This window comes from Clinocottus analis, unplaced genomic scaffold (assembly GCF_023055335.1).
Source record: "Clinocottus analis isolate CAN_PGR_092001 unplaced genomic scaffold, fCliAna1.0.p SCAF_22, whole genome shotgun sequence".
Taxonomy (NCBI): domain Eukaryota; kingdom Metazoa; phylum Chordata; class Actinopteri; order Perciformes; family Cottidae; genus Clinocottus; species Clinocottus analis.
The window spans coordinates 83230-108058 of NW_027175954.1; the positions used below are offsets into that span (position 1 = coordinate 83230).

A 24829-nucleotide genomic window follows, 5' to 3' on the forward strand; every position below is an offset into this window, starting at 1 on the left:
TCATATATTTTCTTATTCCTTTTTCAGGTTTGAAACTATTAAATTACAAGAGACACATCAGCCGGACTCATTTACACTGAAACAAAAAGCTGCGACATCTCTCAACGTCGCATCAAGGCTGCCAAACAAACAAAAAAAAGGAAAACAACAACAACACTCGCTGGGCATCACAAACAAAAACAGATATATACAAAAGATTTAGGCAACTTAAAACTCTTTGGTCCGCTTCATACTTCTTACTGCGCCGCAAAAACTAACTGTTCAGCCGGCAGCCATGAAGGAATGAACCCACAGACGGGCTCTGCTTGTTTTCACGTCGCTTATTGATCCTCAAAGTGAAACTCTGGTGATATTCTCACATTTTGTCTCGTTGTCAACAAATCCCAATGACAATATTTAAAGTATCAATGAAGGGGGTCTACTAACAAGTACCGTGTGTGTGTACAAAAGCCTGATGCATCAACACACACCGCCTCACTAGACTCGATGTGGATTAATCCGCCGCTGAAAATAGTCCCCAACAAATGCTTGATTTCCTCCTACAGCGATGAAACTACAGCGAGCAGCTGATTAAGCGCAAATAAAATTGTATAATTTGTGTTTTTTAAGATTTACGCCTCCAGTAGGAGCCAATGAGCCCGGAGCCGCAGACAGGAAGTGAGAAAGCAAGGTGACACACACACACACACACACACACACACACACACACACACACAAAAACACTGTTGGTTTGAGTCATAAACATATCATAAAACCAGAGACTGTTTCTTGTGGTGCTGATCGCAAAGGAACCGTCTCGGAGACGCCACAGAGACGCCTTGTAGACGCCTCAGAGACGCCACAGAGACGCCTTGTAGACGCCTCAGAGACGCCACGTAGACGCAACGTAGACGCCTCAGAGACGCAACGTAGACGCCCCTAAGACGCACCGTAGATGCCACGTCGATGCCTCGTAGACGCCAGCACTGGACATAGAAGTCCTAAAGGCTTCAGCAACATTGTGACGTTGTGGCGCCTCCACCGGCGAGCTCCATTAAAAAAAATTAAAAAATAAACTCAGTTTCCCTTGTGAGGAAATGTTAAGTAAGATACCGAAGCGATAAGTCATCTCAGGAGAACGTAAAATGACTCCTATACTTTTCATATTTAAATGAATCTGTGGAGACTGAAGGTCGACGCGGCTGAAGCCAAAAACGTAAAATAAAAGTGGAGAAAACTTGGCGGCACTTTAGCAAAACACACGACGACGCAAACATGACACTTTCACCCCAAAAACAGAATTATTAGTCAGTTATCGCAAAAAGCTGCTACTGTATCAAAGGTTAACTATGGAATCAAGTCATAGTCCATCATCTTATAGCTGCAACTGTTGACACACACACACACACACACACACACACACACACACACACACACACACACACACACACACATACACACACCAAAGAGTTCCAACTTCCCACGCTGTGTTTTATCTCTACGCCTCTTCCCTTTCTATGAGACCCTCATTAAACACGCGACTGGTCGGCCATCTTGGATGTATTTACGGTCTCTCAGGGGTCACGTGACACACCGGGTGGTTTCAGTTCATGTACGCACGTCTTTGTCAGAGGATTTGGAAAATCAAAAGATTTATTTATGTAAAAAAAGGTTTTATAGAGAAGGCAGCCGGCCTCGTCAGAATTAAAGAACTCTTCTACTAGCACGAGAAAAATTAAATACAGATAAAACATTATATATATATATATATATATATATATATATATATATATATATATATTCATTCATTCATTCATATAGGCTTATTTAGCTTCAGGGAAACAAGCAGCGGTGCTACACGATGTAACCTCAGGCCACAGATTTAATGAGCTTGTTTAAACTATAATTTCATAACGACACCGATGAGGAGAGTTAAGTTCACTACGCGGTAAATAACCTCATAATTTATCTTCAATAAACGGCAACAAGTCACGTGGAGTGAGATTTACAGACTCAGATACCAAGCCGAAGATAGTTTGATGATCACACCGTCCACATTGAGTCGAAGTTAGTTTCAGGTTGGACGCTGAACAGAATCCACAATCGTGCAAACACACACACAAAAACATACAGGGACGCGCGCGCACACACACACACACACACACACACACACACACACAAGGAGACAGGAACACACGCACACACACAGAGACACACACATAGGGAGACAGGGACACACACACTCTCACTCACTCACACACACACACACACACACACACACACACACACACACACACACACACACACACACACACACACACACACACACACACACACACACACACACACACACACACACACACACACACACACACACACACACACACACACACACACACACACACACACACACTCTCTTTCTCTCTCTAGGCCTGAGATGTGAGCGAGCAGGTTGGTCCAGACGTCTCCGGCTTTGAGCAACAAACGTTTCTAAAAACAACAGGATGCGTTGAGAGAAAAGAGAAGAAAAGGAAAATAATGAAATGAAAAATAAAACGGACAGGCAGCAGCATCCCGGACCTTTTCTCGGGACAACAACGTCCTCATGTATGAGCCGTGAGCTATAACAGGATGTGATGTCAGCAGGTGGGGTGGGCGGGGCGGCGAGCGAGAGAAACAACCGGCAACGCAATTTTAAAAAAATGTTCACCCACGACCGCTTCAAAAACCACACGCGGGCGCTTCCCTTCTGGACGCCGTCAGCTCTGCGTCCGGGTTTTTTCCGGCCGGTCGCCGTTATGTCTGTGACATCACTTCCTTCCAGACGCCCGAGCGTTTCATTCAAGGTCGACCTCTCAAAAGAAAATACATAAATAAACAAAAAAAAGGGGGTTTGTACACCGGCTGACGAGTTTCACAGCAGAGAGAAAAAGACGCCGAGTGAAGCCGGAGACTTTCCCGACGTAGGCAAGAGGAGGAGTTAACATTCATAATCTACCGGAGGAGGAAGTACAGAGGGGAGGGGGGGGGATCGTTGGGTTTACGGCTGATCCTGCGGTCCATGAAGAAGACCGTCTTTTGGGTGAGGATTAGACTATTGCAGTTCTCTGGGGGGTGGCGCCGCCTACTGGCCACAAGAGGCGTCGCCTTCTGTTACCTCTTGTCCTTCAGCAGCAGGCGGAAACTGTGGAGCTGATGGATACTGGTGGACAACCTGAGGGAGAGGGAGAGAGAGAGGGAGAGAGGAGAGTGCGGGGTGAGAGGAAAGTAATGATACGCTGGCTGGCCAGTAGAGGGCGCCAGCTTTACCTTACAGAGTCAGAGGAGTAAGAGATCGTTTGAAGTGTTTCATTGACAGTCGACGGCTCGAGTTTGGAGAAACCGATCGGAGCAAAGAAATGTTCTGCTGTGGACGTCAGTTTCTCCAAACTGGGGGACGACACATCCAGACGATCCCCTTCAAGTGCCTGTGATCCATCAGGACTCTTTCCAGCTTTACGTACCTGCTGAAGCCGTTCATTAAGGCCACGATCTCCTGGCGGGTCAGCTGGAAGCCTTTGGAGGGGCTGTGTTCGGGAAGTTTCTGGATCTCCTTCTCGGAGAAGAGGATCTTCAGAGCCGTGCCGAGACCCTGAGTCTGCACGCGACGACAACGCCCGGGGGAAAAGGAAGACCGTGAGAGAGAAAAAAAAGGACAATTTCACGATGACTTGCGGTCACGCTGTGTGCGAATGACATCGGCCGACAGGTGGAAAAAGGAAAGACCTGTGCTTGCCGTTTGGTTCACATCTGTCTTTGTGACTGAGATTCGTATCGGATTGATGTTGGCGACCAAAAACACATTTGATTCGCGGAAAGCTCACCTGGAGTTTTCCCCACAGACGGCATTTACTGCAGCCGACGCAGTCCATGATCCTGGAGATGTTTTTGAAATGGAGGCGGAATTCCTCCTGAAGGATCAGAAGAGAAGAGGAGGAGACAAACAGTTAGACCACAAAGACAAACGATGTCGCACGCGCCGGATGACGGGATTCACCTTTAATATTTTGGCTTCGATTTTCTGTCCGGCGAACATGGCCTTCTCGTCAAAGTGCATTGGGAAAGATCTGGAAGACACAAAAAGGATTGGTCTCGTTGTGACTACTTTACTTACAAATGAAGAAGAAGAATCTAAATCTTTTACTTCAGTAAAAGTAGCAAACACAGCTTTAAAGACTTGTTCATCTGCTATTACAAGATATCCTCGTTATTTCCAACAAACGAGCCCCTCCCACCTGATCTCGTTGAAGACCTGCAGCAGCAGGTCCTTGGTGGCGCCGTCCTCCTTCAGGTTTCCCGTGTACAGGTTGACGAACGCCCGTTCGAAGTAGGGCGCCACCTTGTAGAGCGCCCGCAGCTCGATCAGGTACAGGAAGTAGAGGTTCTTCAGCCGCCGCGTGCCCTCGCCCTTCGTCTCCGCCGTGTCGAAGCGCTGCCGGAACTCCTGAGGGTTCGGACCCCAGACCGACCGGCCCCAACCCTCTGAGGGGGGTCAAACGATGGATAGCCGTTAGCGACGCGCTACATGCGCTTGAGCCCAAAGAGACACGAGTGTAAAACGTGCGCGACTGGATACAAGATGGTCTTCATCTCAGCACGCAGGAACACCTTTTGTTTCTGCGTGAATTATTTGGTCGATTGGTTATTTAAAGCAGGGAAGAGACAAGTTTTTTGGGGGGTTTCAACTCATCATTTCAAAGTAAAAGGCTATAGATTAAGAACCGCCACTAGTGTTAAGTCGGTACGATCGCTACGAACAAAATGCAGTGAGTCCTGTGCAGCGTCGCCATCTTTTTTTCCAAATAAAATGGAGGGCACGAGTAAGGTTGGACTCCGAAAACTACACTTCTCTGATGACTCTGCCCTGGCAGCAGCTAACGATATCCTACTGTTTGTAGATCAACCTTTTAATGGAGAAAATGTCGAAAAGTGTGAAAGTTTGAAGCTATAGTTTGAAGTCAAGGGGTTTTTGTAATTATTTAAATTTATAGTATACTTTAAACAGTTCACATATTGTTCAATTTGAAGAAAGATTTGCCTTGGACATAAAAAAAAAGCCTTAATGTCGTCAATCATCGTTTTGTGCTTTTTTTCCCCTCCAGACGACACATACACTAAATAATTTTGCTCTTGTGAATCAAACAGTAGTAACACTTAGACGACACTAGAGGGAGGGATTATTATTTGTTTTGTTTTTTTAAGGTTACCAGATTGTTATTTAGCCCTTTGGACAAAGTTAAAGTCGCCTAGAAGCGAGGTCATCGTGTTCAATGAAAAAAAGATTTAGTAGAAAAGAGTTGATTTTTCCTCTCTCTCTCACAGTGAGGTATCGATCTGCTGTTTGTGAAGTCAGATAAGAGAAAAATAAACGAAAGCCGTGGGCTCGGATGGCCTCACCGTCCAGCAGGTACTCGGCACACAGGTGGATGTTGATGCTGCTGTGGAGGCCGGAGATGAGTCGGTAGAAGACTCTCTTCTCCAAGCACAAACCTGAAGACGGAGAGGAAGCAGTGAAGAGGACATGTTTTAGGATCTAACTATTTAACTAAAGAATGCAGAAAGGACTGCACTTCCTTGGAAGCTCCATTTAAAAAGGTTTAGTTCACCCACATGAACATAAAAAAATGTTTTTCTTAAATTCCCCGTCATGCAGAAAGGTCATTTCCGTCCATATTTTAAGAAGACAAAGCGTCATGACAGTGGAGGTGAAGTGGAATTTTTTTTGGAGTGACAGCCGGCCGCTTTGCAGAAAACAGAGGAGACGAGAGAAGCTGCTGCCGTCGGCTTGAAGGGGAAGACGACAGGAAGCGTGGCCGATATCTCTCATCTGCACGCGCGGAGACGAATGAAATCCAGGAAATAAAAACATAAAAATGCCTCACTTGTCTCACTCTTAAAAATCACAAAAAAGCAACTTTCCCTTCTTTTTTTTCTAGGTCAAGAGCGACCAGGAAGCGAGAAAAAAAAGAAGGAAGTATGAAGTCGTTTGTGAACTTGGTGACGGAAATGTCAACGAATGTTTCCTTTGAGGAGAAAAAGATTTATTTTAAAACAGAGCATGCAGGTACTCACCCTCCAGCCACTTGTAGAAACTCTCTCCTGCAACGAGACATAAAAAAAAAACATTTTATTTTTCACACCACAACTAAAAATACATTCATGTCGAAGAGAGCGACGCTCGACTCACCATCCTCGTCTCCTGAACACAGAGAAGACAAAGAGAGAGAGAGAACAAAGCTCCGTTAGATCTGTTCTATTAAAACACACACACACACACACACACGCACACACGCACACGCACACGCACACACTAAAAGATGCAATGAATAAATGAAGAGAACAGAGTGTCAGGTCTCAGCTGCAGCTTCTAGTTTGGGATTCGACAGAAAACGTCTGCAGCTGCTTCTGGCAATCAGGAATAAAACTAATCTTGAACATTCAGAGTACAGAAAGGTTTGCAAGTAGACTTTCTAAACCGTTGGGAGCCTCAAAAGCCTCATTCAGAAACATTCAAATCGACATCTGAATGTCGTGCAGCTTCCTCGCTTTGTTTTGCATATCTATCCGTCGTGTCGGTATTTCTGCGCCGTTGCGAGTTAATAAAATAATATTAGACGAGAGGTGAGCGGCTGCTGTGACTTCATGTCACGACTGTACACTGCACTGTTTACTGAACAGTGTAGTGTACTTATATACACTTTATACACCGTTTGTGCAATACTGTCATCACATTTTTGTGTAATACCTTTACTATATTTTGTGTCTTTTTTTGTAAATTGGTTTGTATGAAGACAGGAAAATAAGCTTCTTATTCTACAAGTAAGTTTGTTATATTTGTGCACGTAACATTAAAATAATCTTGAATCTTAAGAATTAGTGTTACTGTAGAATTAGATCGCAGTACTGACTCCATGGGATTGATTACGACATTTGCGATAACAACAAAAGGGTTTTAAAAGTCCAAAAAGTTACTAAAAAATTGTTGGGGGGAAATATTCAGTTTAAATCCATATTTGTTGACGTTTAGCTTTTGATAAAACAACATTTCCTGCGCTCTTGTTGCAAAGGGAGGAAGTATTGTTGAGTTATATTCAGGAACGAAAGTTGATTTAATGAAAGAATGACAAAATCAGTGATTTAAAAAAATTGACGATAAGACATTTCACCCTCACTAAAAAAACTAAATAGAGGAAATTAAAAAAAAAATTAAAAAAAACTTTCTTTGACTTTCAACATGTTTTATTTCACAAAGGAAGAAGTTCTGAAATGTGAAATATTGTGTAAAGCAAAAAAAAAAAAATTTGAATGAAATATTGTTTAATTAAAATTAAATAAGGAACACAATTATGAATTTGACCAGACGTCTACTACAGTCTGATGATAAAGTATAACAACACAATAGATTTCATCTTTTTAAACCACTTTTAGTTTGTAGAAACAGAAACAGTTCTTCATTATTCATGACTCACCTCTGCTCGGAGCCAGAGGGTTCAGAGGTCGGTACACTGATCTCGGCCTGTCGACAAAAAAAAACACAACGTCCAACACTTTGAACCAACATTTACAATTTCACAGGATTTTAAGTCTTTATTGTCCTTTTGAGGGAAATTTGTGTTTTGCAGCCGGGACTCACAAAAAGACAACAACACCAATCATTGTGTTAATTAAACACGGCGCTCGAGCGGAGAAGCAGCACGGCTACATGTAGACGTCCAAAGCAATCAACGATACAAAAGGTTCAAACTAATTATAGACGGCAGGAACATGTGGAGGACCGCAGAGACCCGGGTCGAAAGTATTCTGACCGTTACAAAACTTAAGAAAGAAAAAACATGCAATCGGTGCATCTCCTGTGTGTGTGTGTGTGTGTGTGTGTGTGTGTGTGTGTGTGTGTGTGTGTGTGTGTGTGTGTGTGTGTGTGTGTGTGTGTGTGAGTGTGAGTGTGAGTGCGTGTGTGTCTCACTTGAAGCAGTTTTCCTCGTAGATGCTGTTCCAGACTCTCCAGGCTGAAGGACCTTTGTATCCAGTGAATCTCTCCGGGTTCAGCAGCAGATCCACATACTCGAAATCTGGAGAGGTTTCATCTAACACACACACACACACACACAAACACACGCACATTAGACTGTAAATGGACCGAAGGCTTGTCGGGGTGTGTAAACTTGTGTCATCCTGGTAATTTCAGCTCGAAGGTGAAGTTGTTTTTCCTGAAGGGCGACGCCAGCGGAGAGGCCACGAGGTCATCAGGCATCTTGACTCCGATTTTAGATTTTTATATTTCAGTGTACGAGGAGGAAAAAGTGTTGCTTTGCTGTTGGTGCGTCGTGCTGTCGAGCAGAGCGAGTCCTCACCATCCAGCTCACAGAAGTAGTCCTGAGCGTCGTCGTGTCTCGCCCAGTCGGCGAACGCCCGTTTCGTCTGGTTGCTGAAACGAGAAGCAGTTAAAACTTTATTGAACGCCGAGGAGACGCTGGCAAAGCAGCAGGAAATAACCAGATATAATGATAATAATAATAATGGTTTGTACATAGAAAACATTCACACACACTGATGATACTATTTATTTTATTCCATTTGTATATTTCATATTTTTGTGTGTTACCGTTTAATTGTAAATTGTGTTTTTATTACTGTTTATTTATATTACTTGTGAATGAGGGCTGCTGTAATACCGCAATTTCCCCACAGAGGGACTAATAAAGGAGTATCTTATCTTATCTTATCTTAAATATGATAAATCACAAAGAAATGAGAGGATTTCCATTTTGCTTTGTTGTTTTTTTCGTTGGCGTGACATCCTTTGGTTGTTTATGTGTCCACGTGTGCGTCTTCACTTGTTTTCTAATCACATCACTGTGCAATAAAAGTAATAATAAACTGGATTCCAGATTTATATCCAGAGAATCCGTTTAAAGGTTTAAAGAAACTTCCGGGATCCACAGCGACCGACGAGTCCTGATGAGACTCGGCTAAAAAAAGTCGGTTCCTTCTTCCTGGTTTGATCGCCGTGAGCTGTTTTTTTTTTAGACGTTTGAGTGAAGCAGTTTTTTTTCGGGGGGCTGAAGAGCGCTGCGTTATCTTTGTTGTTTCAGCAGCCTGTGAAGGTCAGAACCGGCAGCGGCTGCAGAAGGTTTGACCCGGTCACTATCAGCTGCTGAAGCTGCTGTCGCCCGTCGAGCGAGCGAGCGAGCGAGCGAGTGAGTGAGCGAGAGAGCGAGCGAGCGAGCCGCTGCAGCTGACGGAGTGGAGAGGAGAGAGGAGATTAAAAAAGAAAAGCAGACGGGAGGAGGTCTGTGGCGTCACCTCAGGGTGCTGTTGATGGCGCCCAGCTCTTTGACCTGCTCGCACTCCGTCACGTCCGAGATCCCGTTGGCTTCATGGGAGTACTGGAGAGAGAGAGAGAGAGAGAGAGAGAGAGAGAGAGAGAGAGTTAGAGGAACATTATCTCCTGCTAATAACGACAATAATTATCATCAGAAAGTTTAGATATTTACAGAGAGCTCTAGAATATCCTCATTTCCGATGCTACTTGTTTTTTTCCTGTGTATTTTGCTCCATATTTAGTTTCCTGATATTAATAATAGGCTCATAAAGAAGCTCTTCTCAACGCGTGCACGTTATATGTTTATTATCGCTTCAGCTGCAATTTGTTTTCTAGATTTCTAGTCAGACAACAGAGAAAAATGTCCCACTTTCTCCAAAGTGTAAACTATGTCTTGTCAGTGCAAAAGCAAAAACACAGAATGATCAGAGTCTGTGGACATCGCTGCGTTGTCAAGAGTCAGAAATAGGAAAACTTGTGGAGAGGTGGAGCATGCCGCAGGAGGAGTTGGACAGGTTTCTACTTGCCAATTGACTTATTTATTTAAACTCCTTTGAAAAGTAAACACTGTGAATCAAAGCTGACTGAAGCGTCGGTCAGTAAAAAAGGTACACAAGTCGATTGTTTAATACGCAAAATATAGCTTTTTCTCAGGTGACTGAGGCGGTGCAGGTGGGTTGGTCGGGCTTGGTGACCCGCTGCACACGCTTCCTCCCGCTACCATGTGTTTCCGTCCCACCGGCTCGTGGCGGTTTCCCAGCTGACGGGCCGACTGAGACGTGTGCAGATGTCCGAACACCTCGGGGTCATCGCTGGACAAACATCGGGCGGCGAGCCAGAGAGCTGGCAAACACGCCGGCGTCGACGTGGAAACTACCGGAGCAGATAAGTGGAGTGCGAGAGAGAGAGACTGGAGAGAGAGAGTGTGTGTTTTGTGTGTTTACTGAATCAGCTAATGAGACAGAAAGTGCTTAAACAAAACACAGCTGGTCCTAAACTCCATTAAACAAGTTAGGAGTTTGTTTTCCCAGAGATGGACAGGTAGAGCAGCGTTTTTAGGAAGTCACTCAACCTTTATTTTTTTAATAAAGCAATAAATATATGTATATATTTATGTCTTCAGTAGGAACCAATGGGCTGAGAGCGCAGGCACACAGACAGGAAGTCAGGACAGTATTGAGAGACACAGAGTCTTGGTTTGTTTCCTGCTGTGAGAGGAAAACCTCCACGATCAAAAAGATAATTCATGATTTATTGCGACTCATGACACAGTTTACACATTGTTTAATAACTGCTGATTCATCCATTCAGTGAATTTAGCAGAAGTAAAAACAAGATGTGGTTGGTATCTGCACTAAAACGTCATGATAATCCGTTGAATTGTGTAATAGGATGTATATTTACATTGATTATCGTCTCATTTAAACTACGGCGGTATTAAATAATTGCCTGGAAATACGCAAAAAAAAGGGCCCCAAACACAAGGGATTGTGGGTATTATGTAATGCCTGGACTGTAATCAGTATTCAGTACCATTCATCTTATACGTTCTCACCTTGTTGTAGTTCCCAGACTTGATGCCCACCGGGACCTTACTCTGTGAAACACAACAAAGACAAACAAACAAACAAACAAACCTGTTTAACAGCTGAACACATGAATCCTAAATCATCCTGTAACCGTCATCGACGCTCATCATCTTCATTCATTTTCTTCATGCGGGGCTTCTCGTTTGAAGAGAACTCTTTTAATAAACTTTTGTTGCGTAAAAAAACACGACTGCAGTCATTTACTCAGCAGACGGACGTTAAAGCCACACGTTGCTTTTCATAAGAGTCGTATCCAGAGAAGTGCTATGAAAATATGACGTACTGTGTTATTACTTTTAATATAAGGCGTGTGTGTGTGTGTGTGTGTGTGTGTGTGTGTGTGTGTGTGTGTGTGTGTGTGTGTGTGTGTGTGTGTGTGTGTGTGTGTGTGACCTCTGACCTCTGGACAGGGCTCCACATGGCAGTCTTTGATGGCACAATGTCCGTCGTCGGGCCAGAAGGGACACGGTCGCCTGAGGTTCACCTGGAGAAAAGAAGTTATATTAAGTACATTTAAATACTTTTATACACATTTTTATTCCATCTGTATATATAATATTCATCTTACTGTTAGTTTTTGATTTTGTTTTATTACGGTTCTACTGTTTATTCATATTACTTTTTAAAAATCTTTATTTACTTCTGAGCAACGCTTCTGTAATCCTGTAAAAACAACCTGTAAAAACAACCGTTTTTTAACTCTAATAACGATTATTTAATGATGAAATCAGGAGCTTTAAACGTCCTCCGCTGCAGCAAATCAACGGCGAGTGGCGGAGAACAAGTCGAGAAACGACGACCCGGCTGAAGCCTGTTGAGCGCGCAGGTGTTTGGACGCTTCACACGCACCTGGAGATGAAACGCCGGCAGCTCACGTTTGAAAGTCTTTTGTTCTTTTTTTGTGTGTTATAGAATAATCGGCAGCCGGTTCAGACAGCTGAGGCTGTCAGAGTCCTGCAGAGACCACGAGCTTCAGATCGAAAACTAAATCTGTAAGTTACTGGATCTCTACTGGAGATACACTTTTAAAGCTCGTTTTATGCTTAAATTGGCAAAGTGCTCTACTAAAAACTAAAAAAGTGTTCAGAGAAGCTGTCTTTTCTCTCAATAAACTGCTGTTTTTTTATTTTCCGACTGGTTTGACACAAAGTTTTGAGACTTCTTCCACTTTGTAAATGTAAAAGCAGCATTTTTAAAATCAGTCCAGAAGTATTATATCTGTAGTAAACTGACCAGCGGCTGAAATACTCGTTTAAACACTGCAAGTTAAAGTACAACGTCTTTCTCTGACAGTGTTGGTTCATGAACTACTGCTGCAACTCAAAGTATTTCACACTTTAGTCTTCCTGTTCTTTAACAATATCAGCTAAACGTGACTAGAATGTATTTTCTTTACATAGGTTTTTACACACGCACGCACACAGAGCACAACAAAGCATTTTTTTTTGTTAAAAGAACAGCATGAACCTGAATTTCAGGGTATGGCCTCTCCTCGTTGACGCCTGCCGTCACTCTCACAAAGTAACACACGACTCTGAGAGGTCGGCTATATAACAAGCACGTGTTTTAGAAGCCACTTTGACGATGAAATACGATGAATTTACAAATCTTCTACAGATCCAGATGTTATTTTTCTACGAAAAGCTTACTGCAGTTCATAGCAAACACTTCTACTCATAGATAGCAAATATGACAAAGGTGAGTAAAATGTAAATGAGTCGTTCATTGTGAGCCCAAGCTCCTTGATAATTGCCATAATATGTGGTGCTAAAAATCTGATTTTCTTCTCTTTTCATCACATAAAGTGCTGGGAAGTACGTCAGACTTCACACATTTGTGTGTGTTTTTTGATATTTTGAATGTGGGGGGCAATATCCCCGCGTGACTGAGCAGGTCTTACCCTGTAGTATCTGAAGTAGTCTTTCGCCGTCAGCTTCTTGATTCGAGGGTAAATCTTGAAGTTGTTGAAGACGTCGATGCTCTCGACGTCACAGAAGCAGTCGTCCAGGTCTCCCGTCAGCTGAAGCGGAGCGAGAGGAGAACAAGGTTGTTTTTTACTCACTGCCAAGTTTAAAATCCAACGTGATGAAACTTCTCTCCAACAAGAACTGGACAATAACCCAAACTACATTTAGATGCTCAGCCAGGTCACAACTGTAATATTCCCCGGAGCATGTCGTCCACATCGCTCGTATTTTTCTGTCTAACTCATGAGGATCAATTTCCTAATAGAACTGCTGGTGTGGCCTTCACTGACAGGAAGTTCATTTAAACTGCACATGTCAGATGAGAGCTCAGATAAATACAGAAGCAGGGCCAAATACTGCAATAGTAGTAAGATAAATTAGCTCTATTTATTATTAAAAAAAGTTTAATTAAAAAACGACAACATATATAAAAAAAAAAAGGCCAAATTAACGCCTGGTGCTTTACTTTGAAAACAAAAAACGACAACCTATATATATAAAAAAAACAGAACAAATTAACGGCTGGTGCTTTATTTTGAATACACACACACACACACACACACACACACACACACACACTTTACATGTTCGCTGCATCTGCCATTCGCCCACATGTTTTTTTTTATTGTATTATAAATGTTTCATTGATTTTATTTCACAAAGCGATGGACTGTGATAAATAAATAAAGCTGTATTAATATCATCATTGCTTTTACTTCCACGGGTCGATCAGACAATTGACTCCACCTGCTTCACCGCCGAGGTCCCACTTCTCCCTCTTTTAAACAGCCGGAGGCCGGCGGGCAGACAAACCCGCTGGCGCCCTGCCCTCCCATACATAAAACATCCACCGCGGCCGTCACCTGAACCCACGCATACAAAATTCATACCTCCGTCCGATCGACAGCGGACGGTGCAACTTCAGATGCCTGACATTTTAAACCGACACAAATGTGTTTGACCCGAGGAAACGACCAGAGTGTAAACAGAGGATTGCGTTAAGAGGGCGTGGGGGCGTTAGCGCCACCCGGGTGTGGCGAGGAGGGGCTTTGGATTGGTTTAAAATTACCTCTGTTCTACCTGCCGCTGCCTGTAGTCCTAATCCACTACACACACCTGGTTTAAGTGGATTAAAAAAATTAAAAAAACAGTGCTTCTTCACTGCGATCAAGTAAATTAGGACAAAACCAATGGTTATTTTTTTGAGGACCAGAGGAATTGTTTGGTCTATAAAAATGTCACACAATTTAAAAATAAGTTTGTTTTATTTCATCAACATCAGTCCAAAACAAAGACATTTACTGCCATTTACCTTTAAAGATGCCCGGCTAAAGTTCACTTAAGAAAAATTTGAATTTAAGAATTTTGGCTTTTGCAAAAAGAAAAAACAGCTAAACATGAGAAGATTTTCTTTTTTACATAACTTCTGATTTCTCCAGACACACACACACACACACACACACACACACATTAACTGACTAATTGTTTCAGCTCTAAAGTACATGAATTAACACAGTGCTTCATGTATTACGAATATTAAGTCAAAATCCATTCAAAGGTTTGTTATTCGATGTGTCTCTTTTGGTTTTGGTTTTTCTTACAGAAACAGACGTGCTGTGTAAAAAGACCAAAGACCATGTCAGCATTACATCATGAGTCGTGTGTAAACTTATTGCTGATAAATTGAATGGAAACATGCAGACATTTTTTTAAATTGGTCATTCAACAATTTTGGAAGTCTTACACTGACAATTGAAAAAAATATATATTCTTGTGTTGGGTTTAAATTGAGCTTTTCTTTTAAAAGAAGTTCCTATTTCATGAACAGTTAGTGCCAACTTAGATATATAGGGTCCATCTATTCAGACAACAAGGAAATACGTAGAGAAAGATTATAGACCTGTCGCCTAAAGCACTTCCCTTTTTTTTCTGAAATAAGATTTATTTTTTTCATTAAAAAAAAACTAAGCCAAATGATCAGACAGTGTGATATATTAAGATATGGAGCTGGCGAAAATATCTAAAACAAATATTGATTTGATCAGTATTTAAATAGTTGTAATATGAATTATTCAAACCTTTTTTTCTGGTATTGCTGAGTCAGAACTGTGTCACATACTGCCCTCAGACAGTCAGAAATACCTGGAAAGCCTCAGTAAAGTACAGAAACACACCACATGAACCAAACCTCTGAGTACAGCTGTCCACCGAGCACCACGAAAGGCAGGAAGAGGCAAATCCCCCTCAACATCCTTCTGCTTCTCTACTTCTGTTTTCTGTGTTTTAACTTCAGTTAAAACTTCCTCTCAGTGAACCTGGTGACCAGATGTCCCAGCAGCAGCAGCGGCAGCAGCAGCTCTGTCTGTGGGCTGAGCTGTCATTTCAGACCTCCAGTCCCCCAGGCAGTCTGGGAGCCGCGCCTCCAAACAACCAGCTGTCAAACACTTAGCCACGCCCCTCTCCGCCAGCGCCAACCAGTTTGTAGTCCTTTTCCGGGGCTGAGGCCGTCAGGTGCGACTGTTGGGTGGCGCGCAAAAGACTACAACTTCCGTGGGGAGCGCAAGGGGCGGGAGCTCCGACACAGCCAATCGCGGAACACCACGCTGTTCTACTCGGTAATGAAAATAACAGCTCGTTTGGCTAAACGTAATTTATCTGTGCCTGATTTCAAGACGTTTGATTCTCAATATTTAAACTTGTTTTTTATTTTATTTTATTAACGTCGTCACCGTTTTCTTTCGAGAATTTGGGAAAATATTCATATGAAGAAACGGAATTTAGTACTCGACAGTATCGCAGGAAATGTTTAGTTTTATTTATTCTTTTTTTTGTTTTTTTACATATAGCTCATGTAAATCGATGTGTAAGTTCAATTAGCTCGACTTTTACAACGTGAAAAAAAATCTATTACTATTTGCCAATAGTGTCCGTTTCTTTCCGTTATGAATATAAAAAGACAACTGTCGCGCGTGCATACACACACAAACAAACAACCACGCTCGCGCGCGGTGACGTCAATTTAAGATGACAGTAGAAAATGCGAGAAGATTTCCTGAATGGTCGCCGTTTACGTGACGTGTCGTGAATACTCGGTTCCACACACACACACACACACACACACACACACACACGGTTAATGTTACTTACATGGCAGAAGCAGCTCTGGTCCTGGTTGTCCGAGGCTTCGCTCTGGTCTCGGTTGTCCGAGGCTTCGCTCTGGTCCCGGTTGTCCGAGGCTTCGCTCTGGTCCCGGTTGTCCGAGGCTTTTCTCGGGTCCCGGTTTTCCGGGGCTTCGCTCGGTTCCTCGCGCTGCTGCGTTTGAGGTTTTACGTCGTTTTGCTGAAACCAACCGACGAGAACAAAGTTCCCGAGTAAACAGGCCAACAACAAAACGACGAACGCTTGTAAAGTTACTTTCCACATCACTCACGTTGTACACCAGTTGACAGAGGGGGGGATGAATAAAAAAGAAAAACACGAGCACAAGAATCTCGTGTCAGTTCAGTTTGTGACGAGTTGGTAGCGACCGTAGATGACGTTAGCTTCGGTTAGCATCCGCAGTGACTGTAAAACGAGCACCATAAATAACAGCGGGTCGGTGACGTGAGCAACCCGGAGTCTGAAGACCCTCACGCGGACTCTTAGACCCCTAGCTGATCTCACAGAACCGGGGTCGACGATTTAAGACGATACATAACTGGAGAAGTTTCCGTTCACCAGCTTTCCTCCCTATTTAGCATCAAGTTAGCGAGCAAAAAAACAAAAATAAAAGTGTCTTACTTCCGGTTAAGGATTTCAAAGTAAAAGCCACTCGTTCGCGATCTTTTTTTTCTTCTTCTCTGAGGTTTATTGGCGGTTCGCCTACAACGAATTGGTGCATTATTGCTACCAACTGGTACGGAGTGGGGATCTCTCGTAATTATATTATTTAAAATAAAACATATTTTTAAAAGTTCAACAAATTCAACAAAACATATAAACATAAACATTTACAATTAAGGACTCCCAAAACACTTACAATGACTTAAAATCTTATATATCTGTTGATCAAATATTGTCTTACTGTTTACTTCTAAATGGCGTTGGTGTTTTATATCGGCTATATACCTGTATATACTGTCTAATTTAAATTTAAAAAATGTATTTGCTCACAGTAGTTAAATTTTTGTGTTTGACATTTGTCCAGCTTTAGTACAGTACATAATTCAGACTATATTGAGAAGGAAGTAGCCTCATTAAAAACGTTAACGGCTATATTAATAAAATACCCAGTGTGTATAAAGTACCTTAAATGGGCTACAACATTAAATAAAAATACCTTGAAGAAATGTATATATATATATTGCCTTATAATGCTTTCTGTTTGGACATTTGGACAATTACTGTTTTAGAGCTGAAATTATTAGTCAAATAATCAATTTAGTCGATGAACATACAACAAAACAAAACATCTGAAGATGTCTTGGAGGACATTGTAAAATATTGTATTCATTGGTTTTGATGATGTTCCATAAACAAAGTGAATGATTTGAGAAAACAGTCAGCAGGTTAATCAATGAGCAGTGTGTGTGCCACAATAAATCTAAGTCAGATTTCTAGCTTGAACTTTACACGACAAACAGTGAGCTGGACTGTGGACAGTGAGATTGTGGCAGAGCTGCAGAGGACTGTAGTTTAATGCTGACTCGTAGAGATATTTTTGTGTGGGATTGAGCCTTTTTTTTGTTTAGGCAGCTGCAATAAACTCAAAAGAACAGACAAAACAAAGGTTAAACCTATCTTGTCTGTAACTAGTCATGCGACATGCCTGACCCTGGAGGAGGAAACACACCCTCCCAAACAGAGCTGCTGCAGAGGAGGCGCTTCTACGTCACATTCCTGAAATGAAACTTAGCGTTTGTGAGAGCGACAGCAGAGCTGCAGTCAAGTCTCTGCGTTTCTGTCTCAAGAAATATTAAACTGACTTGTTCAGATCTTTCTCAACAACGGACTCAAATAGTGGTGAGTAACAGCTGATCATATTCACTGTTTCATGTTAACACAAAAGTTGCAGCTCTAAGCAAACAGGAAGTTACACTTCTAATGGAAAGTTTATTTAAATGAACGTGTCGAAATCAATACATTTTTTTATATTGCAGTTAGTATGCATTGAAATCGTTTTATGCAAATGAATATGACATGACAAAGTATTTTTTTTTCTTCACATTTTGACTTTTGTTCTCAGTGTGGAGAGATGTCTTCTGTCAGCTGTCTGCTGTCTGCAGATCAGTTTCAATGTTCCATCTGTCTGGATGTGTTCACTGATCCGGTCAGCACACCGTGTGGACACAACTTCTGCAAAAACTGCATCACTAAACACTGGAGTACTTACTTACTTACTCACAAGTGCCAGTGTCCTTTGTGTGATGAGACGTTCACTACAAAACCGGATTTGAAAGTCAACACTTTGTTCTCTGAGATGGTTTCTCAGTTCAGACAGTCGGCTCAACAGAAAGCCAGCAGCAGCAGCTCAGAGCAACAAGAGTCCAAACCAGGAGAAGTTCCCTGTGACGTCTGCACTGGAACCAAACTGAAGGCCCTGAAGTCCTGCCTGGTGTGTCTGGCCTCCTACTGTGAGACTCACCTGCAGCCTCATCTGACAGCTTCACCCCTGAAGAGACATCAGCTGATGGACCCTGTGGAGAACCTGGAAGGCAGGATGTGTACGAAGCACGATAAACCTCTGGAGCTGTTCTGTAGGACCGACCAGACGTGTGTCTGCACGCACTGCCCGGCTTTAGACCACAAGATGCACGAGTTTGTTCCCCTGAAAGAAGAATATGAAGAAAAGAAGGTCAAGCTGGAGAAGACAGAGGCTGAAATCCAGAAGATGATCCAGAAGAGACGACTGAAGATTCAAGTGTTTAAACACTCAATCAAGCGCATCAAGGAAAATGCCCACATGGAGGTCGCAGAAAGTGTTCGGGTCTTCACTTCTCTGAAGCAGTCTGTTGACAGAGGCCTGAACGAGCTCATCAAAACGATAGAAGGGAAGCAGAAAACAACACAGAAGCAGGCCGAAGCTTTCATCAGAGAGCTGGAACGGGAGATCTGCGAGCTGAAGAAGAGGCGCGCCGAGGTGGTGCAGGTCTCGCTGTCTGAAGACCACGTTCGCCTCCTTCAGAGCTTCCCGTACCTGAAAGCCACTCCGCCCACCAAGGACTGGACGGAAGTCAACGTCCATCCACCGTTATACGAGAAGACCGTGGTGGGAGCTCTGCTTCAGATGAAGCATCAGCTCAGCAGAGACATGAGGAAGCTGTTCGCTGAGACTGAGCTGAAGAGGGTCCAGAAGTTCGCCGCGGACGTGACCTTTGATCCCGACACGGCTCACCCCGAACTCGCCCTCTCTGACGACGGGAAGCAAGTGAATCACTGCGACGTCAAGAAGAATCTCCCGGAAAACCCGGAGAGATTTTCTCATTATAATTTCGTTTTAGGAAAGCAGAGTGTCTCCTCGGGCAAATTTTACTTTGAGGTTCAGGTCCGAGGGAAACCGAAATGGAATTTAGGAGTCACCAGAGAGTCGATCAACAGGAAGGGACCATTCAAAATGACACCCGAACATGGCTGCTGGACCATTTGGTTGAAAAATGGAAACGAGTACAAAGCTCTCGATGACCCGTCAGTCCGTCTCTTTCTGCAGTCGCGGCCTCAGAAGGTGGGGGTGTTTGTGGACTATGAGGAGGGTCTGGTCTCCTTCTATGACGTAGAAGCTGCAGCTCTCATCCACTCCTTCGCCGGCTGCTCCTTCAAGGAGAAACTCCTCCCGTTCTTCAGCCCCTGTCGGAATGACTGTGGTCAAAACCCCGCCCCTCTGATCATCCGTCCCGTCAATCAAATTGTCTGATCTTTTGTCTTATTTTTGTGATCAGCAGTTCATCGCACAGCCACATAATCATGTTGAATTCATCTTTCCACATTATGTCATATATACGTTTATAAAGACAAAGTCTGCTCGCTCTCTTTTCTGTTATTCTGTCACTCAGTGTGTCATCTTCATTTCTCTACGGTGTTGCTTTTCAAGGATAAATGTATTGATTTTTGTTTCCTGGTGTCTACTCAACAGTGCCGTGATGAATAATATTGCGTGTAGTATGTACAGTTGTTGGGCTTTGGATATAATTGTACTGATTTATTTTAGTTTATTTCGTTGTTTGTTTTTTTCTTTCATTATTTTCTTGTGAATGTTTTACATGAAGCACTTTGGAGGGCTGTTCAGCACATGTTTAACTTGTACAATTAACAGATAACAATGGTTTTCTAACAATTCCATGACAAAGAAAGCGACAAAAAGGTTGTGTAAAGCGAATGAAAACTCGTTTTGTAATGATTGAAATGACTCTGCTGTAAAGTGTCACTGTAGTAAAATCACGTGTCGAAGAAAAAAAAAATGTTGACGTTTTTATTTTATAACTGCAGTCTTGTCCATAAAATCCTTGAAGTTGTGGTGTCATTCCCAACTGTGACCAGTAGATGTCAGCACAGCACACAGAGAGGAGGTTTGTTAGGAGGCGAAACAACACGTCACACTCCAGAAACGAAAGTTAAGCTCAGAAACTCTGCAGTGGAGACAAGTCTCTGCTTTTCTCTCGAAGACAATTCAAAGTGACTTCATCAGGTTTTCCTCAACAACACAACAGAGTCTCTTCCAAACACTGGTGAGTACATCTGATCATGTTTAATCTCCAGGATTAACTCTAAACTTTACCTTTTCTCAGGCAGGAAGTTCCTCTCTGATCGCTTCATACCTGATGAAATATTAACAATACAACTATGTCTGTCTGTCCAAAGTCCCACTACACAGAAACTCACTTTAACAGCTTTAAAGTGTCTCAGGAGGAACTTTAGTAACTTGTTAATCAACATTAAAAGGCCGAGTTTGCCGAATGTAATCACCCACGTGGAAGCGTAGAGACATACAAATTTAAAAAAGGGAAACAACGCGTCACGCGAGTGTTCAGCCCGATAATTACACAACAACATTAGCGATTAAAGTTAGAACATACAAATAGGAAAGCAGAGATTATATATTATATTTTTGACACGTATTTATCAAACATTTCGTTTTGTGAAGCTGTTTTGACAAAAACGAGGAAATGGATGATTTAAAATGACTTGAAGAGCCTGCAGACGAAACAAGCAGGGAATAAAAAATATAAAATATATACAAATGTACACAATTTGTAGATGTCGTCACGTGGTATGTTGCAGCCAAGCGCTGTCCCGTTCATATTTACACTAGTTCAACCCTCACAGCCTTTCACACTCAACCAGCTGAGGGTTCAAGGTTTAAGGGTTTAATGGTGACAGTGGGATTAGTGACAGTTTTCAGCTGCCTGCAAATACTACGCAGGAAGTCACAGAATCAGTCACGTCCTGCTAGTTACGATCTGTAGGCTACTTGTAGTTTACAGACCTCGTTCTGCTTTATTGATGTGTGTGTAGCTGCATCCTTTGTTCTTTTTATGTCTACCTGTAAAATGCATTACTACTGGTTTTAATGTGTTGTTTAAATCAAATTTATTATTATCAACCACACAATATATGTTTTCAGATTAAACATGAGACTAATAGTCAACAATCGAGCATTAAGTATTATAACTACACATAAATATAAGGATTTTCTACAACACGTGGTGTTTGCTGTCAGATTTAAGAGCCAATCAGCTCTCTGATGTGGCAACAGTCCTGTTCTTTAATGCACATTGGACTTATTCTGTGCTACTTTGCAAGAGGGGCAAGGTTGAGTCTGTCGGCACGACTTTGATCTTGGTTGCTTACGTAAAAGTTAAAAAATAACAACAAATAATAAAACCATGTTTGGAATAAAATGTTCTTTTTTTTCTTCCTCAATGTGTGTAGATATGGCTGCTGCAAACTATCTGCCATCTGAAGATCAGTTCCTGTGCTCCATCTGTCTGGATGTGTTCACTGATCCAGTCAGCACACCATGTGGACACAACTTCTGCAAAAACTGCATCACTGATTACTGGAACAACAACAACCAGAACATGTGTCCAATGTGTAAAGAGGTTTTCACCACAAGACCTGATTTGAAGGTCAACACTTTCATCACTGAGATGGTTTCTCAGTTTAGACCGTCGGCTCAACAGAAAGCCAGCAGCAGCAGCTCAGAGCAACAAGAGTCCAAACCAGGAGAAGTTCCCTGTGACGTCTGCACTGGAACCAAACTGAAGGCCCTGAAGTCCTGCCTGGTGTGTCTGGCCTCCTACTGTGAGACTCACCTGGAGCCTCATCTGACAATGTCAGGCCTGAAGAGACATCAGCTGATGGACCCCGTGGAGAACCTGGAAGGCAGGATGTGTATGAAGCACGATAAACCTCTGGAGCTGTTCTGTAGGACCGACCAGACGTGTGTCTGCATGCTCTGCACTGTGTTAGACCACAAGATGCACAATGTTGTTCCTCTGGAAGAAGGATATGAAGGAAAGAAGGTCGAGCTGGAGAAGACAGAGGCTGAAATTCAGCAGATGATCCAGAAGAAACGACTGAAGATTCAGGAGGTCAAACGCATCGTGGAGCTCAGTGAGGAAGATGCAGACAGAGAGAAAGCAGAAGGTGTTCAGGTCTTCACTGATCTGAAGGAGTCTGTTGAGAGAAAACTGAAGGAGCTCATCAACACGATAGAAGAGAAGCAGAGAACAACAAAGAAACAGGCTGAAGACTCCATCAAAGAGCTGGAACAGGAAATCTCTGAGCTGATGAAGAGGAGCACTGAGGTGGAGAAGCTCTCCCTCTCTGAAGACCACCTCCACCTTCTCCAGAGCTTCCAGTCCCTAAAGATCCACCTCCCACCACCCACCAAGGACTGGACAAAGGTCAGTGTTCCTCCAGCATCACATGAGGGGACTGTGAGGAGAGCTGTGGTTCAGTTGGACGAGACTCTCAGTGAAAAGATGAAGAACCTGGTTGAAGTTCAGCTGAAGAGGGTCCAGAAGTTTGCAGTGGATGTGACTCTTGATCCTAATACAGCAAATCCTTACCTCATCCTGTCTCATGGCGGGAAACAAGTACGTGATGGTGATGTGAGCAAGAATCTCCCAAACAACCCAGAGAGATTTTCTTATTCTCTTTGTGTTTTAGGAAAGCAGAGTTTCTCTTCAGGCAGATTTTACTTTGAGGTTCAAGTTAAAGGAAAGAATGCCTGGGATCTAGGAGTGGCCAGAGAGTTGAGCAAAAGGAAGGGAGACATCACAGAGAGTCCTCAGAAGGGTTTCTGGGCTATATGTTTGACAAATGGAAATGAGTACTTAGCTCTTGAAGACCCTTCAGTTGTTCTCTCCCTGAAGTCTCGGCCTCAGAAGGTGGGGGTGTTTGTGGACTATGAGGAGGGTCTGGTCTCCTTCTATGATGTCAAAGCTGCAGCTCTTATCTACTCCTTTACTGGCTGCTCCTTCAGGAAGAAACTCTTCCCATACTTCTGTCCTGAACATAATGATGACGGTAGAAACTCTGCACCTCTCATCATCACTCCTGTCACAGTAAACTAATCACTCTCTTTGTTTATTGTAGGGTTGAGCAAAGTTGAAAAAATGTAACTGATTCATTCAATAATGAATTAAAAAACTAGTTTATTGCAGGCTTTTATTTTAAAGTAATGTTGTCAGAACAATATAACAGGCACTTTGATGCAACAGCAAGTTAACAACAAAATATAAATCAGTTTTCTTTTTTTTAATGAAACATTTGTCTTTTATCAGGGAACAACATAAACAGTGTGTTCATTAGTAAGGGTCCCTATTAGGGACAAGTGACTCTTTCTTTGTCCGTGTTCAGTCAGTTGCTTACCTTAAAGATGTATGTTGAAGACCAGCAAACTGATTAACTTCATACAAAAATTAAGAATCGCTTTTGATGTTTTTCAGTTCAGTTTTTCTTCCTCAGTGAGCGGCTTTGCGCATGCGTGATTAATTTACTGCAGCTGGGAGTTTATTGTAATTATTTTATTAAAAGGGAACAAATGTACATATTGTGTGTGAATATCAAGCAGTTTAACTTTACATCTTCTTTCATACAGAGTCTGTTTAATGTGGTGATTGATTTTAACGTTAAGACATTTTATTAAATGTATCCCGTTACATATAAACACATTCGTGGGACACGTTCATCTCTTAAACTCTGCATCGTGACACATTATATGGAGAATATCCATTTAAACCTTTTATTAAATCCACAGACATTTATTTCCACTTCCAGAAGAAAGCTCCTTCTTTAAAGACACAAAATACAAGAAGCTGAAGTTTGACTTTGAGTTAATCAGATAAATTAATTATATCTGATGTGCAGACACAGAACATATTGATTAATAGTTTTGTCTTGAAGCTTCATTAAGAGTAAGGCCTTTTACATTCATATAGTGTTTACAGAATGTAATATATGTTATTGTATTATTAAAGGTAATAAATACAATAGATGCAAATGTTATTTTTGGTGTGAAAAGTAGTTTGTCAATCTGTCACTTTGGCCAACTTTGATTTGTTTTATGAATATTGGTGAGATGACTTATGAACCAAAAAACCTGTAAATATGATTGTAAATAAATAATTAAAGAAACAAACAGACTACTTGTTTGTTTAATTGTATTCAGTGGCTCTTTCACAATAAAACCAATACATACAAGACTTTCTGAAATGTATTCATTTTGTTTAATATATCTGTAAATGTACAGACGTATTGACTTCGTAATGAACGTGACATGTCCGATCACGTTCACCGGACGAAATCAGTTCTTACTCTCTCGTATCGTAACGCCTCGTTGGTACATACGGGTACAGAAACAAACAGTACGGGCTGGTTTTACTGTTAGGCCGTAAGGTCAACCTGTTATTGTGTCATCCCGCTCCACAGTTGTGCATCTACACAATCTTTAG

General features: G+C 42.3%; 3 protein-coding genes across 4 annotated transcripts; 2 read left to right on the plus strand and 1 right to left on the minus strand.

The window, feature by feature from the left end:
- Positions 1-1805: 1805 nt before the first annotated feature.
- On the minus strand, positions 1806-16677 carry ero1b (endoplasmic reticulum oxidoreductase 1 beta). Of its 2 annotated transcripts, XM_068588697.1 has the most exons (16): positions 16044-16677; positions 12830-12949; positions 11330-11413; positions 10896-10937; positions 9322-9404; positions 8370-8443; positions 7982-8102; positions 7488-7534; positions 6206-6217; positions 6091-6117; positions 5416-5508; positions 4254-4500; positions 4016-4085; positions 3843-3929; positions 3483-3616; positions 1806-3193 (listed from the first exon to the last, which is right to left on the minus strand). In XM_068588697.1, exons 1-16 carry the CDS (start codon positions 16317-16319, stop codon positions 3133-3135), a joined length of 1578 nt encoding a protein of 525 aa, XP_068444798.1. In that variant the 5' UTR covers positions 16320-16677; the 3' UTR covers positions 1806-3132. The 2 variants fall into 2 exon arrangements, with proteins under 2 accessions (XP_068444798.1, XP_068444799.1); XM_068588698.1 differs by lacking the exon at positions 6206-6217.
- A 1452-nt stretch (positions 16678-18129) lies between these two features.
- Positions 18130-20272, plus strand: LOC137792894 (E3 ubiquitin-protein ligase TRIM21-like). The gene has a single exon (XM_068588693.1). The coding sequence runs from the start codon at positions 18130-18132 to the stop codon at positions 19783-19785; it is 1656 nt and encodes a 551-aa protein (XP_068444794.1). The 3' UTR covers positions 19786-20272.
- Positions 20273-20562: 290 nt separating this feature from the next.
- LOC137792895 (E3 ubiquitin-protein ligase TRIM21-like) lies at positions 20563-24239 on the plus strand. The gene is made up of 2 exons (XM_068588694.1): positions 20563-20596; positions 21801-24239. The coding sequence occupies exon 2, from the start codon at positions 21803-21805 to the stop codon at positions 23447-23449; it is 1647 nt and encodes a 548-aa protein (XP_068444795.1). The 5' UTR covers positions 20563-20596; positions 21801-21802; the 3' UTR covers positions 23450-24239.
- Positions 24240-24829: the final 590 nt, after the last annotated feature.